Source organism: Blennius ocellaris (assembly GCF_963422515.1).
Source record: "Blennius ocellaris genome assembly, chromosome: 9".
Lineage (NCBI taxonomy): Eukaryota > Metazoa > Chordata > Actinopteri > Blenniiformes > Blenniidae > Blennius > Blennius ocellaris.
Window position 1 is genome coordinate 7921515 of NC_137658.1, and position 15584 is coordinate 7937098.

Consider the following 15584-nt stretch of genomic DNA (forward strand, 5'->3'; position numbering starts at 1 on the left):
TCTTGGAACAAATTGATATGAACATAAACAAACTATGTTTTATATGTGAAATAATTCATTTCCTGCCATAGTCAATCATTCATTCCTGACATAAAGAAGGCAATAACTATATAGCTGGGCAACTTTGAAAACGCTCTTAGTTTCAAAAAAGGTTGATTACAGCTGGTCTTGTGCAAAGAGCTTGATTGATGACATTAAACCACCATCAACTGTGACATTTTCTAAATAACTAAGGACCTCAGGTCTACTTGTCACACAATATCTGATTCTGATTATCATCACTTGCCTGGCCTTGATATAGTGAGATAACTGTGATTATATTCAAATTAGGAACATTCAATACTGTTTACATCCTTGAATCACTATTAATTTCATATATTGTGTATGTAGGAGACAGGTTCAGTACTTTTGTTAAAAACTGGGATATTTTATCAGCGTTTAATATTCTCTCGATTTGCATTTTGGACTTTTGGGAAACAAATAGAACTGAAGGACAATTATGAATGATGCATGGGAATTCTTGCTGAGAAAGTGACTGTATGGGAAGATGGAACAAAGCCAGCTCCAGTATGTTTTGTTAAAGACGACTAGAGGGCAGGTGAGCAGACATTTCTGCACGTGGTTGTAATGCCGCCTTGTAATGGGTGTGTTTGAATTTCTTGCCATTATAGCCTCATAAAGGCCAGCACCATGTTTACATATTTAAAAAGAAACAATACTTCGAAAAACAGAATCAATATGGAGGATGTATGTGTCACTGATGTCCGCGTGGAAGCCAGGTTATGCAATCTTTCAATGCGCGTTCTGAATAGATCATCACTGACGCCTAGTGGACATCAGGCAGTAAAACGGAAAAAGTGCCTCAGAAAACATCGTTTCCATTAGAATCGAGCTTCAAATGGAGCATTAAGAGTTCTACAAAAGACGTCAAGCTTTGCAATCATGCTGGTGTTAAACGTTCATTAACAGAAGACGATTCACCAATCCTTGACATTCACAGGCATGTACCGACAAGCATGCAAACCAACACGCCTCCAACAGGTGAGCAACTCGGAAGTGAGGAATTTTTATATACATTTCATACCAGCTCACAAATGGAGCGATACAGGATATGTACTTTGCATTTACAGCAGTTTGCATACTTTTCCATTAGCAAGCACTTTTGATCAGTTAGGCCACCCATAGATTTTCCTTCATTTGGATCAGTATATGTGTAATATTGGGTTTCACAATGCTCATTAATGTAGGTGCAATGTTGCTATGGTGTACTTAAAATATTAACATAATCATCACTTCAAAACAGCAAAGGATGTGCATTAACAAGATTTATTCAGGCATACAAGCACATTTTAGACTAGTAAGACTCTTGTGAAATCACAACACAAACATGTTATATTGAGAATGTTTTTATTCAAAGTTTACTCCCATTAGTGCTTCCAATACACCATACAACTGCAATTTGTGAGCTGGGTAAGTGCAGAGGAGGGTGCTTGATGATGAAGAGAAGCACATTGCCATACCAACAACAACACTGGGGTAGGTGTGTCATACAGTGAAATTAGAATCACAACTTTTCTGCCAAGTTTTTTTTGTCCTCTCAGGTTTAAAACAAAAAAATTCAAAAATAAAAAAATCTGAAAAGGGATTTTACAGTAAAGGGGAAAAACTCTAAAGACTTCCTGTCCACATTGGGGGAGAGAGAGAGAGGGGGGAAAACGAGTAACAGGTTAGAGGTCATCTTCTTCATCTGGGAGTGCCGTTTGTGACGCAACCTACACAAAGGATACAAGCAGTTTAGTACAGAGGACGCCGGCAGGGTTTCTGTTGCTGAAAGAACACGTCACAATCCACATGTGTGCTCATACTCACTTTAAGCTCTTCTTCATACCTAGCGGCAAGGTTGGGGTCCATCTGGACCTCTGGGGGAGCAAGAGCAGGCATGGCCACAAACTCCAGGTTGGGATCGCCAATCAACTTCCTTGCTAACCACAGGAAAGGCTTTTCAAAGTTGTAGTTACTCTTGGCAGAAATGTCATAGTACTGCAAATAGAATGGGGGAAAAAAGCAGTTAGCAAATCATATCAAACTAAAAAAAACCTTTATTGGGGGAGGGACACTAGTAAGCATGTAATACCTGCAGGTTCTTCTTGCGGTGAAACACAATGCTCTTGGCTTTGACTTTCCGGTCTTTTATGTCCACTTTGTTGCCGCAAAGGACGATGGGAATGTTCTCACAGACACGGACCAGGTCACGATGCCAGTTGGGCACGTTCTTATAGGTGACGCGAGAAGTGACATCAAACATGATGATAGCACACTGAGCTGTGAAGGGAGCAGCAAGGTTTCAGTACACTATTGAAGCCAGCGCAAAGCGAAGTTATAGCTCTAGCAAGGGCAACTCGGAAAGATGTGAACAATACCTTGAATGTAGTAGCCATCCCTGAGACCTCCAAACTTCTCCTGACCAGCTGTGTCCCACACATTATACTTGATGGGTCCTCTGTTTGTGTGGAACATCAGAGGATGCACCTCAACTCCAAGAGTGGCTGTAATCACAGATAAGTGTTTAAGGATGGATTATTTCTAAATAAATGCCATCTACATAAAGACACCACAGTCAGTAATTTATGGTGTGGCTAAAAATCTCTCCACCCAATTGTTATATTTTTAATTTGCCACATAAAGAGATTCAGACTTTCAAAAACAGCCAATTCATCACACGGACTAAACTAAAATAAACTTTGATTAAACATTTAACTGAACAGACTTATGTTCATTAATATAATCATTATTGTCTTACAACAGCCTCATGATCAAACATCTAGATTGTGATTCGTTGACGGGATATTTAAACTGAAAAACACCAGTTGATATTTCAAATCTGAAGTTTGTTGATAAAGTAGAACACAAATCATGGGCTCTATCTGGTTTTAGAGTTTGCTCTTTCACTAGTCAGATCTAATAGTTTTGTCTTAAGTTGACCCAACTATATGCTTCTACCCTTACTCACCAACATATTTCTTCTCGAACTCCCCTGTGATGTGCCTCTTCACAAAAGTAGTTTTACCGGTGCCTCCATCTCCTACTAAAACCAACTGCAAGGAGAGAAAACTCGGGTTAGTTCAGACTGGTCCGGACTGGCTCAGCTCTCAACGCGAGCACACAGTCATGTGTAATCTCAATTCAGAGAAAAGTCGAAGTTGAGAAGCCTCGGATGTCGACACTCACCTTAAACGTGGCCACCGGTGCACACTGTGTCATTGAGTCCGCCGTGATTGCGATTTTACTGGAGTGGAAGAAAACAAGGCGGGATGATTAGTTAGCACGTTGTCCCTGTGCCTCATGTCCACCGACTCCGGGGATATACACAGTTGTAGCAAAGGTTTGACGACAAATAAAGATGTACAACGTTTAAGTGTTGAGATTTAACAGCTTTAACGGCTCAGAGTCGAGCTATCGAGGCAGTTCGCGCGACTTCTCGCGTGCTCTACCAAAGCTAATGGTCCGGCACAAGGCTCTAGGAATGAAAACGATGAAAAACCAAAAAAATAAAGGGAGGGGGCGACGGAAATAAACTGATTTATTCGAAATGTGGGCACGCTGGCTGATAATGTGTATTTCAATGGCGGCGGTTTCAAACTAGCGGGCGACAGCCATTACTTTTCAGTGCGACACAACGACCGCACTTTTTCTTGCTCGTCTGGAACAATCGCACCGAAGACCGGCTAAAATGTTCCGTCCGGAGGTTGGCCAAATTCTCTTTTAAAAAAACACTGAAACGACAAATCTAAATTAACACGTCGGAGTTCACTCAAGGGGGCAAACCTATATATATGTGACTAGATGGAAAATGAGCGGGTGTCTCGAACAAAGCGATGAAAATGAGGCAGACCGCTTGGCGGCGAGGCTAACCTGTTAGCCCGCACGGCATGGAAGCCATTCTTTCCGCCGAGCTAACGGCTAACATAGCACGGTGTTAGCTCAAGAAAATCCAATGGCCTCGGCTAACTGGCCGCAACCGCGACGCAGCAGGAACCCATAGCTCGCTATAATGTCTTCCCGCGTTTTCAGCTAAGTTTCCCGTCAAAGTTGAGATTCGGAAAAAGCTTGAGAAGAGAAGAAAATTACATGCTTACCGGTGCTACCTCAAAGAGAGAAAAGAGTAAATGGCTGCGTTCGCGGGAGATTCAGCGTGGACTGACCAGTTTCCGCCCTTATCACGTGGTACCGCAGCGCGCGGCGCACACTGAGCATGCGTCGCGCCGATTCGACCATGATTCAGCATTGAAGTTGCACATACTCGCCATATACTCACCCTCAGCTAACCTAAACATAAAACTAAAGATCTTTAGTTATTAGTTATAGTGTGAGGTGATACTGCTAACAACTACATCGATACCCACTATTTCAAGTAGCACCAATTAACCCATTATCAGCCAGATCATGAGTGGTAGCTTCCACATTCACAACTAAACCAATAGAACTGTGTGAATGACACACAACTTCATGTATTTAAACACCGATGTAGATGCGAGTTGTGAAAGATTTTATAGAATCCAATTTAGTGGTGCAACCTTTTGTATAACCTTTCTTTATAAGCCTGTCACAACGTTTCCTATTTTATGGTTTTTGATTGATGTCTTTTAAAGGTTTAATCATGCACAGTTCAATTTCTTTTCATTGTTCAGGCATGACCTTCATTGAAAGGCTAGAAAAAAACAAATTCCTCACAATTTTAAAGCAGAATGTATACGTTTTGTTTTATTAATGACACCATAATTATTTCCAGTCAACATTGTTGTCAGTTTTTCTTCCAGTTAATGAAATACTTCAACGAAGCAGTGAAGTGACAAACACCTTCTTCTTTTTAATATAATTTATTTCATCACCTGATATAACTTTGAAAACAGTGACATGTTTTTTTTTTCTTTTGAGAAATGTCCTTAACTCTAACATCGCATGGGTTTCAAATTCTCTGCAGGTTCTGGATGTCTCCCTGCCTCAACACACCTCAGGAGCCGAGTTTAGACATGCAAAATCCAACATCCCAAACTACAATTCCGCCCATCCTCACAAGAAAATATTCATAAATTGTGCGTGTTTATATTATCATGCAACAGGGCTTAATTCTTAATGTATAACTCACTATTACTCAACCTTGCGTTTGTAAAGCGACAGTAATCTCTTTGATGCATATCAAATCTATTGGTTTGCTGCAATGATCCCCCATGCCAGTTCGAAAGAGAGAGCCCCTGTCCTGCATGTTTGTTGTCTCCTTGCCTAAACACACCTCAATCTAATGACTGTCATCACAGAGCTCCTAAGAAAGGTCAGTATTGAGTCTGTCATTGCAATTAGGTGTGCCACAGCAGGGACAGACCTCAAACATGCTGGACAGGGGATCTTTGGCACCAGGGTTGGAGATCCCTGGTTTATCGTGTCTCCACTGGAATAGTGTAAACACAGTCAGCCTATCTGTACAGGTAGTCTGCTTGTATGTTGGCAGCTATCTCAGCCTCCCATCGGTCTCCATTGTTGAGCAGCTTTTCTTTGTTGTACAGCAGCTCTTCATGAGTCTCTGTTGAGAACTCAAAGTTTGGACCCTGCGGAAGAAAACACTGATTGATTGTGAAGGCTATCACAAACATGTAATCTTTCTATTTGTGTAAAGCAGGTTATAAATTTTGGGCAAGCCCTCTTAAAGAACAACCCATACAATTGCAATTTGGCCTTCAGGTCTTGTGCCAAATTCTAAACCCGGAAAATGAAAACAACACTATGCAGTATTTTATTAATTAAATGATCCAAAAAGAACAATATGGGGCACAGATATGGTAAGAAAATGAATAAAATGGCCCCAATAAATCATGTACTATAACATTATAAGTTCATTGATTTGTCTTTGTGGCCTTTTTGTCTTCCCCATTCTGAACAGTTGCACCGCACTCATGGAAAAATGAAAGTGATGTCAGAATTCAAACTTTTTCTCACCTCAACAATGGCATCAACAGGGCAGGCCTCCTGGCAGAAACCACAGTAGATGCACTTGGTCATGTCGATGTCGTAGCGCGTGGTCCTCCTGCTGCCATCAGCTCGCGTCTCAGCTTCAATGGTAATAGCCTGAGCACAGCGAAGGGACGACCGTGAATAAACCAAACAAAGGCTCAGACTGTTCAGACAGGGATTTGACTAAAAACTGTCTAGTACTTTATTTAAGCTTCCAACGTAGCAGTAATATTTAACCTGAACTTGAAATTTTTGGTTATTTTAAAATATGTCTTAAGAAAGATTAGCTTCGTCATAAATAGGAAAAGTGCAGGTTGACAAGCACTCTAGGCATGCTTCCAAACATCAGATCAAGTATGTTCTGCCTCTATGACATGGACATGGCCGGCGTGTACTGGCACTCACCTGGGCAGGGCAGATGGCCTCACATAGCTTACAAGCGATGCATCGCTCCTCTCCGTTAGGGTAGCGGCGCAGAGCATGCTCTCCTCGGAAGCGTGGGGACAGAGGGCCCTTCTCAAAGGGGTAGTTTATTGTTGCTGGTTCACGGAAAAGGTAACTCATGGTCATCGCTAAGCCTACGGGAGGGTGTTGCCAAATAGAAAAATCACAAATTGAAATTGTGGATTGAAAGGTGGCAATGTTGATGCATATAATTCAACAAAGATGGTAAAAACAACAAGCTGGCAGCCCATCACCTCACATTTTCTAGTTCTATTCTGGAGAAGCATAACCATTGGCCAAATTTACAAAACAGGAACAAAAGTCATATTTCTTTGGAACAGGCTCCTCTCATGTGGAACCAGCTCCCAGTTTCAGTTAGACAGGCCAACCCAGTCTTTTTTTTCAAAGTTAGACTTTTCTATTCCATAAACCTTGCAGTCAGAGCTGGTGCAGGCGACATTGGAATGCTGTCGAGTGAAGCTTGTAAAGGTTTGGTCTGCTGGGAGACTTTCTGCCTTTTTCACTTAACATCTTTCACTTTTACATGTCGCTAACAGTTTGTCTCTCCTGCTCTAGTCTGTGCTGACGGTGGAAATGGAAGTTGGAGACCTGAGCCTCCTTCCCCCTTCACATCTGCAACAAATGGATTTGAGTCTGTTTGCTCGTCGGTCAGTGTCTCTGTCCTATTCTTTTCTCTCCCTTAACCCCAACCTCATCCGAAGGTCATGTCTAGGTATATTGTATGATTTAATCATGGATCTGTTGCTACGTTTTATATATTCATATTGATGTTCTAGTCCACGTCTACTTTTACGCTTGTCGTCTGGTTTTATCAAGAGCACTCTCTCTTCTCCTCTCCTTTCTAGTGACTCTGCCCATGTGTGCTCCCTTTCTATTTTACCCCTTGTCGTTTCCACCTACATCTTGTCAAGCCCTTCAGAGTCTGTCCTCTGTGTCTTTGTTGGTCCGTCAGCATTGTTTATATGCGTTTGTCTTGCTTTGCTTCCCATGTTCCCAGAATTTTGTTCCCTGTAGGTTTTCCTGTTTCCTTTTCAAATAAATCAATATTGATTTGTTTGAACCTGGACATGCATTTGGCTCCTCCGTCGACACTCCCTTATTTTAATATTTAAATCTCATTTTCTACGTGAATCTAGGACATTTTGGTATGTAATGGAAAGGGTTGCCATTATTGTGCATATTATGGACTTATATCTCAGGCAGAATATAACAATTGTGAAAAACTAGAACAGATTTTTTTCAGCTGTAAATATCTATGCATTTTAAGAATGACAACTTGTGTATGTGAAAATTAATTATGTTCGCTGTGTTCATTACGATGACATCTAAATAGTTGTATTTGGAACTCTCTGGCACTGTGCCTGGATTATGTCGACACAAATAACTTTTAGTATGTCAATTGAAATGTTTTTTGTTTTTTTTTCTTAGATGATTAAGGGGAGTCACCAGGTCTTTGCAATAACTCCCAGGGGAAAAAGCTATCTGCACAGAAACCCCCCCCCCCCACAAAATTAACAAAAACCTCTAAAAAGCTCGGTCCAAAGCAGGGTGGTGGCAGCTCGGTCAGTGATAGATCTCAGATCTGTTGGCTGCTCCTGAGCATTTACATACTCTGCAAAGGGTTAAGCAAAAACAAATAAATGAGTGAGGTTAGATATCATTCAGGCACAAATCCACTGATAAAGACATGAGTCTTGGTATGTAGTAGTACTTACTAAAACCCTCTCTCTGCACACTGACACTGAAAGGGCGCATGAGAGCAGGCCCACATCCAAATGTTCCTGGTGAGGCACAGAGCTTTGAACATGTTTCATTTTGTGCAAATAAACAATATAATATGACCCACATGGTTCTCTACCTTGCTTTGAGTAGCAGTTAAGAAGACGGAGACTCAGTATAGCAGACATCTGTGCAGACAGGGCTTCTGAAACAGCCAAAGTACAAACAACCGAGTGCATAGATAAAAAGTTTTCATAGCAGCTAAACAGAACAGAATTACATTTAGAAGGTGGTGAAAGGAGAGGAATGTATAAGAAGTCCCATGAGCCATTTCTTTCTTAAGTAACAACAGTAATAAGAAAGAATCACGTATGCACTCAGAAATCATGAAAGAAAAATGCATGCGAGTGTGTTACATAAGAGGAATGAATAGATAAGATGTAGATTTTAGCGTATTCCAGCATTTTAGTGAGTCCAGATGAGAATTCATTTAGTAACCATGAGATACAATAGGGTTTTTATAATGATGCTGCACATCTGTACATATACAACTTTACTAAACTGTTGTAATTTCAAACATTTATCTTGTGTCCATAAATATATTATTCTCACTCAACAACGTCGCAGAATGTAATTGATTGATGACGTGAATATGATGTCACGTGAGTCGGTCGAAATGACGCGTTTCAAAGAAAACGTGCTATTTATGCAACGTATTCTGGGTTAAGGATGTGTGCCTCACAGTTCAGTAGTTATACGGCGATACAACGAGGCAGGAGGAGTTAAACTGCCAGTTGATCATCCGTCATGTAATCTGGCGCCCCAAATACCCGCTCTCACGTAAACAATTTGCAACGTTCACGGAACGCCGGCAGAATAGTAAAAAGAGAAACCCTGAAATGTGTCAATGAGATTTTACGCATCATCACATAATTATAGGCGACACCTTCGTACAAGGAGTCACACGTGAGTTTATATTAAGAGGAGTTAAGTCGCTGGAGTTGAATTGGCGATTTATGTGGGATTAATGTTAGTAAGAACCTTGAACGCAACATGTCTAATAAATCTGAAATATCCGTGAGCGAAATAAAACTCTTTCTCTGTTGCTTTCCCGTCAGGGTTAACGCTTTTATTATTTTTTTTATTTTTCTGTAATGGTAATAGAAACCTATGTATTGTAAATCTCAGTTTGATAGTAAGTCCATCAGCAACTTTCCTATTGTAATGTGTAGTTACTTTAGGATAAACTGCCAGAACACCGGCAATTAGCAAGGTTTGTATCTCTAAAAACTACATTGATCGTGATCACTAGCGGGTAAGCTGTTGTAATATAAAAACATGCTGAACTTACTGCAGACTTCAGATGATGATGATGATGAAGAATCAGGCGACACTGAACTGCGCAGTTAGTCATGCTGCATTCAAGGTCTCCTCGGTAATCTCAATTCTTTCGCCGTTTAAAAATCCAAAGCAATTTGCAGTTTTTTTTTACAGAGCATAACTGATTCTGTGCTTTTGCATATGCAATATTTGAAGTAGAAAATCTATAATCGTAGCAAGAATAATCTCTTCAAATGAAATTTATGGCCACAATTATTACTGATAGGCCAGATTATTCTTTTTGCATCTGAGCTGTGTAAATTCTGCATTAATTTTATGGCAGTTCAGAATTTACTGGCCAATACAAAAATAGTCCATATTGCACCAACTGTCTTGTTTGGAAGCATGTTATTGCTTTTTGAAACGGTGAAAGATTAAGGCGGTGAGACATAGAAAGAGGGAGTGAAGCAGTGAGGAGACAAATGAGTCGTGTGTGTGTGTGTGTGTGTGTGTGTGTGTGTGTGTGTGTGTGTGTGTGTGTGTGTGCGTGTGTGTGTGTGTGTGTGTGTGTGTGTGTGTGTGTGTGTGTGTGTGTGTGTGAGAGAGAGAGAGAGAGAGAGGGAGAGAGAGAGCGAGAGAAAGAGTGAGAGAGAGAGAGAGCGAGAGAGAAACGAGAAAAAGGAAGTTCATCTTCCTCTTCCATCACTGTTGAATCTCCCACTTCACCTCTTCAACAACGCATCAGTCCAACGTGATGGGAATATGAAAGGTAATTACATTGAGATACATATTTTAGGATACTTGATAACTTGGACTGTGTTTCACTAACAGGAAGTTGAATCTTCACAGTGATACTGAAAACTGAGGCAGCAGATTTTAAAACCCCGTCTGAAGATAAAGAGGTGGAGTCTCAATGAATATTTGAGATTTTTTTTTATTTTATTTTTTTATTGCAGTTGAAACAAATGTCTGGAATGCATCCTTGTGGTTTTACATGAGTTAAAATTGTCTTCTTTTGTCTCAGCGGGATGTTGAATCCATCGGGTCTGTCTCAGAGGAAGGTCAGTGAGGAGGACAGCTCTGGCTCTGAGGCAGGGTCAGATGTCAGTCTGGAGCCTGAGACAGACCGGTTTGGTTTCATTGTGACCAATGGATCCACAGCTGGGTGAGCAGTTCCACATTTTTCAAATGTACTGTTTTGATTTGGACGTAGTTTAACAAAGCAGGTGTACTGGACTCAACTGTATTCAGCGATGCCACATCTTGAAGTAAAGAGTCAGCGATCTGTTGGAATCTTTGATATTAAGAAATACATGCATCCTTAGTCAACAGAAACAGAAACTTTACATCCAAAATGCAAAACCTAATGTACATACATCTTACTACTGATCAAAGAGTTGAAAATGAGTGTCAAAGTTCAGATGAAGCTCATAAAGAATCTATTGGAGTGTTGGATCTTATACGGACATTTTTAATGATCTGGCTGGAGCATGTAAAAAAAAAAATCATTATGCAACTATCACTACTTTTATTAACACACATGGGATTCCTGCATCTGCCTGCATCTGCATCAAGTCCAAACCAATTTGTAGCTCTAGAGAAGTTAACATGAGGAGAGTTTAGATGAAGGGAAAGTTCACGGGAGAACCTTATGTGGTATGTATTGCCATAGAACAGCATTTGAAACCAATAAGCCAGAGAACAAACTCGAAAAAAAAACTTAAGCTACTTAATACTACTGCTCTTGCAGGATTTTCCTGATTGTAAAATTCACGTATCCACATGTCAGTTGCAAATGAGGTAGTGTATGTGAGAAAATGCCGATCAGTTTCCCATTTCAGACCACAGCAGCACATTTTCCCAGGATCAGATGACCACAGGTTTATATATAATAAACAATGCACGATTTAGAAGATCATTCAAATTGATTCAGTGCACAATCACGATGAAACAAGGCTGAGCAAATGGCTACCTGTCACTGTCACTCTTTCCCCATTGATAACATCCTGACCTGTTGCCATGGAGACTTCGCACTGCTACTGTGTGGTTTTCCTGTTTCCTGTCTTGTTTTGTTTTTGCAGTAACGTGCCTCTATAATAACAACACCACTGTGCATGCTGCAACACTGCACATCAGCATAAAGAGCCCCAGTTGCTTTCTTTTTTCTTTTTACATACTCACTACTTGCTACTTTAGGGCAACAACACATGAAAAACTTCTGTGTGCAGTGTCTTTTTGATGAAAGTGCTAACCTGACGTTTTGTATGTTTTGATGCGTCAGGAGTGTGGGCCCATCCCCTGAGCTGGTCAGGCAGAGAGAGGCCAAATGGATAAACATTATCGGGCAGTGGGATCGCATCTTGGTGAAGAAAAGCAGCAAGGTGTGTCCCCTCTTCGATTCCCAAACGCTCACATTGAATGAGGGGCGGCATTGCTTTGTGTGAAGGCAGGCTCATTTCATAGAGTTTGGTTATGTTGTACTTCTCATGTTATCAGGAACATTCATCAGTTTCAAATCTCTGCTCGGAAAAAGGGTATAATCATATTGTGGCTTAGTACAGAGATGACCCCGGGTACTCCTCTGCCAACTCCTCAGGTCAAGGTGCAGTGCCAGAAAGGAATCCCTGCCTCACTCCGAGCAAAATGCTGGCCTCTCCTGTGTGGAGCCTCCGACCAGATGAAGCAGAATAGCAAAAAATACAAGGCAAGAAAAGTTGACAAACACGGGACTATGCATCAACGCAATCTCTAAAGCTGCAACTGCTGTGGCGTGTTTCTGGTCTACATCCAGAGCTCATCGATGCACATGGTCGATTATAGGCCGCGCTTTGTCAGTGACAGGCTTCAAAAAGAATTTGCTGCCAACATTGTTCATCCATGTTAAAAGCTGCTCTTAAAACACATTTTTAACTCCCTGGCTGTCTTTGTTGATAATCTATCAGCAGCACTTTGTTTTCACTCCTCTCTAAATTGCTGTAGAAATCCCGTCGAGTTGAGAAAAACCTTATGGTGTACTTTGCATGTTAGTGTCTGGATTCACAGCCGGGGCTGCAGAGCTGGGTGGATGTCATTGAGAGAGACCTGGACCGACAGTTCCCCTTCCACGAGATGTTTCTTTCGAAGGACGGTCATGGGTAAGCAAAGTCTCCATTTTTAGTTTTAGATGCCATCATGCACTACTATAGGCATTTATTATGTCAGTTACTTTTTGTACAGGTATTTCTCCAGTCCTAAGCAAACCTTCCGTTTGAACATTACGCTTTTACTTGTATTTCGTGTGTCTGATGACGGCAGTAATGTGTGCATGTGTGTATGTGCAGGCAGCGAGGTTTGTTCCGGGTATTGAAAGCCTACACCCAGTATCAACCACAGGAGGGTTACTGTCAGGCACAGGGACCGGTGGCTGCAGTGCTGCTTATGAACATGCCTGCTGAGGTAAAGGAAACAAACACTTCTGTGCCACAAATGTGGCAACAGGTCCCTCTTGAAAATATTTCTGAAGCAAACATGAAAGTGCCATTTTAGACTGTAAATATGTAGCATTATTTCCTTCATCTATCGATTTAAAAAAACTATTTATACTGATAAATGATCGAAGACCCTAAGCCTAACGTTCACCTGATGTAACTTGACAGGAGGCCTTCTGGTGTCTGGTTCAGATCAGTGAGCAGTATCTGCCTGGATATTACAACCCTCTGCTGGTGAGGAAAGCACACCATCCACCTTACATTGCACGGAGACCAGTGGATTGAATATCAACGCATTGTTACGAATTCAGCAATTGAGCTGACATTCAAAAACGTGCAGTGATGAAGCGCGCGCTCACAGTGTCTGGCTGAGCCTGCAGTGGTTGTCTTGTGTAGGAGGGAGTGCTGTTTGACGCAGCCCTGCTGACCTGGGCGTTGAAGAAGACGTGCCCAGCCGCTCACAAACACCTGCAGCACCACGGGGTGGAGCCCCTCATGTTCGCCACAGACTGGCTGATGTGTCTGTTCACGCGTCACCTGCCCTTCAACACGCTGCTCCGAGTCTGGGACCTCTTCTTCTGCTATGGTATGACCTCTTCCCTGGATAGTGATCCCAGATTTAGTCAAATATAAAGTCCAACTAAAATAACATATATTACCAGTCAAAGGTTTTTACAGCCCCACCCCCTAATTTGCACATTCTCTCTTTGTATGCGTGGACTTTCACCTGTTAACCCTCTATTCAAACTGCAGTTAGTTAAAAAATTGAAGAGCCGACATGACAGTTTCAGTTAGTTTCTCTTTTTGCCCTTTGGATTCAGTTAAGAAGTAAAATGCAATATTGTTGCTAATAATGTGCTGTCAACATGTGGTTACAGATTAGAAAAAGTTCTTTTTTTTAAAATCTTGCTATAACATGGCCATCTGTGCACAAAGCCACAGCTGTGACTTTAAGAGTTTGGGTGCTGATTCAGATGAGTCGAATGCTCAAATCTGTCTGCGCAAGTTAAACGTCTGCTAACATATTTGTTGTTGCTCCAGCTGCTTTAGTTCACGCTCGATATTAACCTCCTTGGTTTTCACACTGTGTGCCTCACCTGCCCTCTCTTCCACTGCGCAGGGGTGCGGGTGCTGCTCCAGGTGGCAGTGGTGCTTGTGCGACGGGCACTGGGTCGACCCGACCAGAGGAAGAAGTGTCAGGGTCAGGTGGAGACTCTGGAGAGTTTGAGGGGAATCAGGGACCACATCCAAGATGAGGACGATGCCTTCACAGCAGAGGTGAAGACCGACAGGCATGTTGAGCGTTGTGAAAAGCAGCCAGTGGCAATCGGGCTTACAAGCCATTGATTTGGATTGTTTTAAGGGAAGACATCCTGAAAAAAGATGCCACATTGAAAGAAAAACAGAAATAAACTTGTGTTTTTTTTCCACACCATGTTTCCACATTTCAATATTATGTCTTTAGCAGTGTAAGATAACTGCAAAATTAGGTAATGTCTTTTAGGGGGTGAAAAATAAATTTTATCATACAGCTCATAGTGCACATGCACTTTTTTTTCTTTACATTTGTAAGCAAGGCATCTTGTTTTGTTTTCAGGTGTGTTCGGTGCCAATCTCAGCTAAAGATTTGGAGAAGCAGACGGAAAAGGAGTTACAAAAGTGGAGGAAAGACAGACCCTCGTCCACTTTTGACCCCAGAGGTCGGTGCCAGGGATACAGGATGGCGTGGGCAAAAGCTCGACAGAGCCAAGAAGAACAGGACAGGAAAGAGAGGGAGAGAGGAAACCTGTCGGTCCCTTTGGCTCGCTCGGCCTCCGCCCTCTCGCTGTCACCATCGCTCCTCCACAAGTGGAGAAAAGGGGGGAAAGTCAACACAAGTGAAGGGGGAGGCAAAAGAGTTGTGAGGCATTTCTCAATGGGAGCAAAGGAGGACTGGAGAAGCTGGAATGATTTGACTTTTAGGAAGGTGCAATGCTTTCAGGAGGAGGAGGATGCAGTGTCAGAGGGACACGAAGCAGAGAGCGAATCCACAGCGAAGGTACAAACGGAGCAGAGGACAATTTTAAAGCAAACTGAAAGCAAGTCTGAAAACTCTGTAAAGTCTTCAGAGCCCGCAGTTGAAAAAGCAATAATAAAAGAACAGGTTGAAACGGTGGAAATAAGATTAACAGAAAAGGAGGAGATTCAACCCAAAGAGAGAGAGGAGTGTAAAATCCCTTTAAAACTCAAGGAGGAAACGTTTCCAATTAAAAATCAAGATGGAGATGAAAATCCAACAGAAGAAACATCTCACTGTGAGCAAGAAGAAAAACCTGACGCAGTGAGTCAATTTCAAGTCGCGGATCAACAAAGTCAGGAGTGCAGTGACAAAGAGAAAGACGTTAAAGACACAAATGAAAAGAGGGAAAAACAGGAGCCAGAAAATGAGCCCGCTGATGAGGATGAGGATGGTGAGACACCCGGAAGAGCCGATGCAGAAACAGACACAGTGGCGGTAATGCAAGTATGTGAAAGCTCAAGCGAGGAGCAAGTAACACAGGCTGATATGAAACCACAGGCGAGCCCAGAAACTGAGAATGTGCACCAGGTGCAGACTGACTCGGTCAA

At 41.9% G+C, this 15584-nt stretch overlaps 2 protein-coding genes across 2 annotated transcripts; both read right to left on the reverse strand.

The window, feature by feature from the left end:
* Positions 1-1344: 1344 nt before the first annotated feature.
* Positions 1345-4207, reverse strand: ran (RAN, member RAS oncogene family). The gene is made up of 7 exons (XM_080502119.1): positions 4137-4207; positions 3229-3286; positions 3011-3095; positions 2421-2546; positions 2135-2322; positions 1870-2040; positions 1345-1772 (listed from the first exon to the last, which is right to left on the reverse strand). Exons 2-7 carry the CDS (start codon positions 3259-3261, stop codon positions 1728-1730), a joined length of 648 nt encoding a protein of 215 aa, XP_080358245.1. The 5' UTR covers positions 3262-3286; positions 4137-4207; the 3' UTR covers positions 1345-1727.
* Positions 4208-5444: 1237 nt separating this feature from the next.
* On the reverse strand, positions 5445-9560 carry ndufs8b (NADH:ubiquinone oxidoreductase core subunit S8b). Its single transcript, XM_080502541.1, has 7 exons — positions 9542-9560; positions 8330-8395; positions 8187-8252; positions 7994-8083; positions 6412-6584; positions 5992-6120; positions 5445-5603 (listed from the first exon to the last, which is right to left on the reverse strand). Exons 2-7 carry the CDS (start codon positions 8376-8378, stop codon positions 5472-5474), a joined length of 639 nt encoding a protein of 212 aa, XP_080358667.1. The 5' UTR covers positions 8379-8395; positions 9542-9560; the 3' UTR covers positions 5445-5471.
* Positions 9561-15584: the final 6024 nt, after the last annotated feature.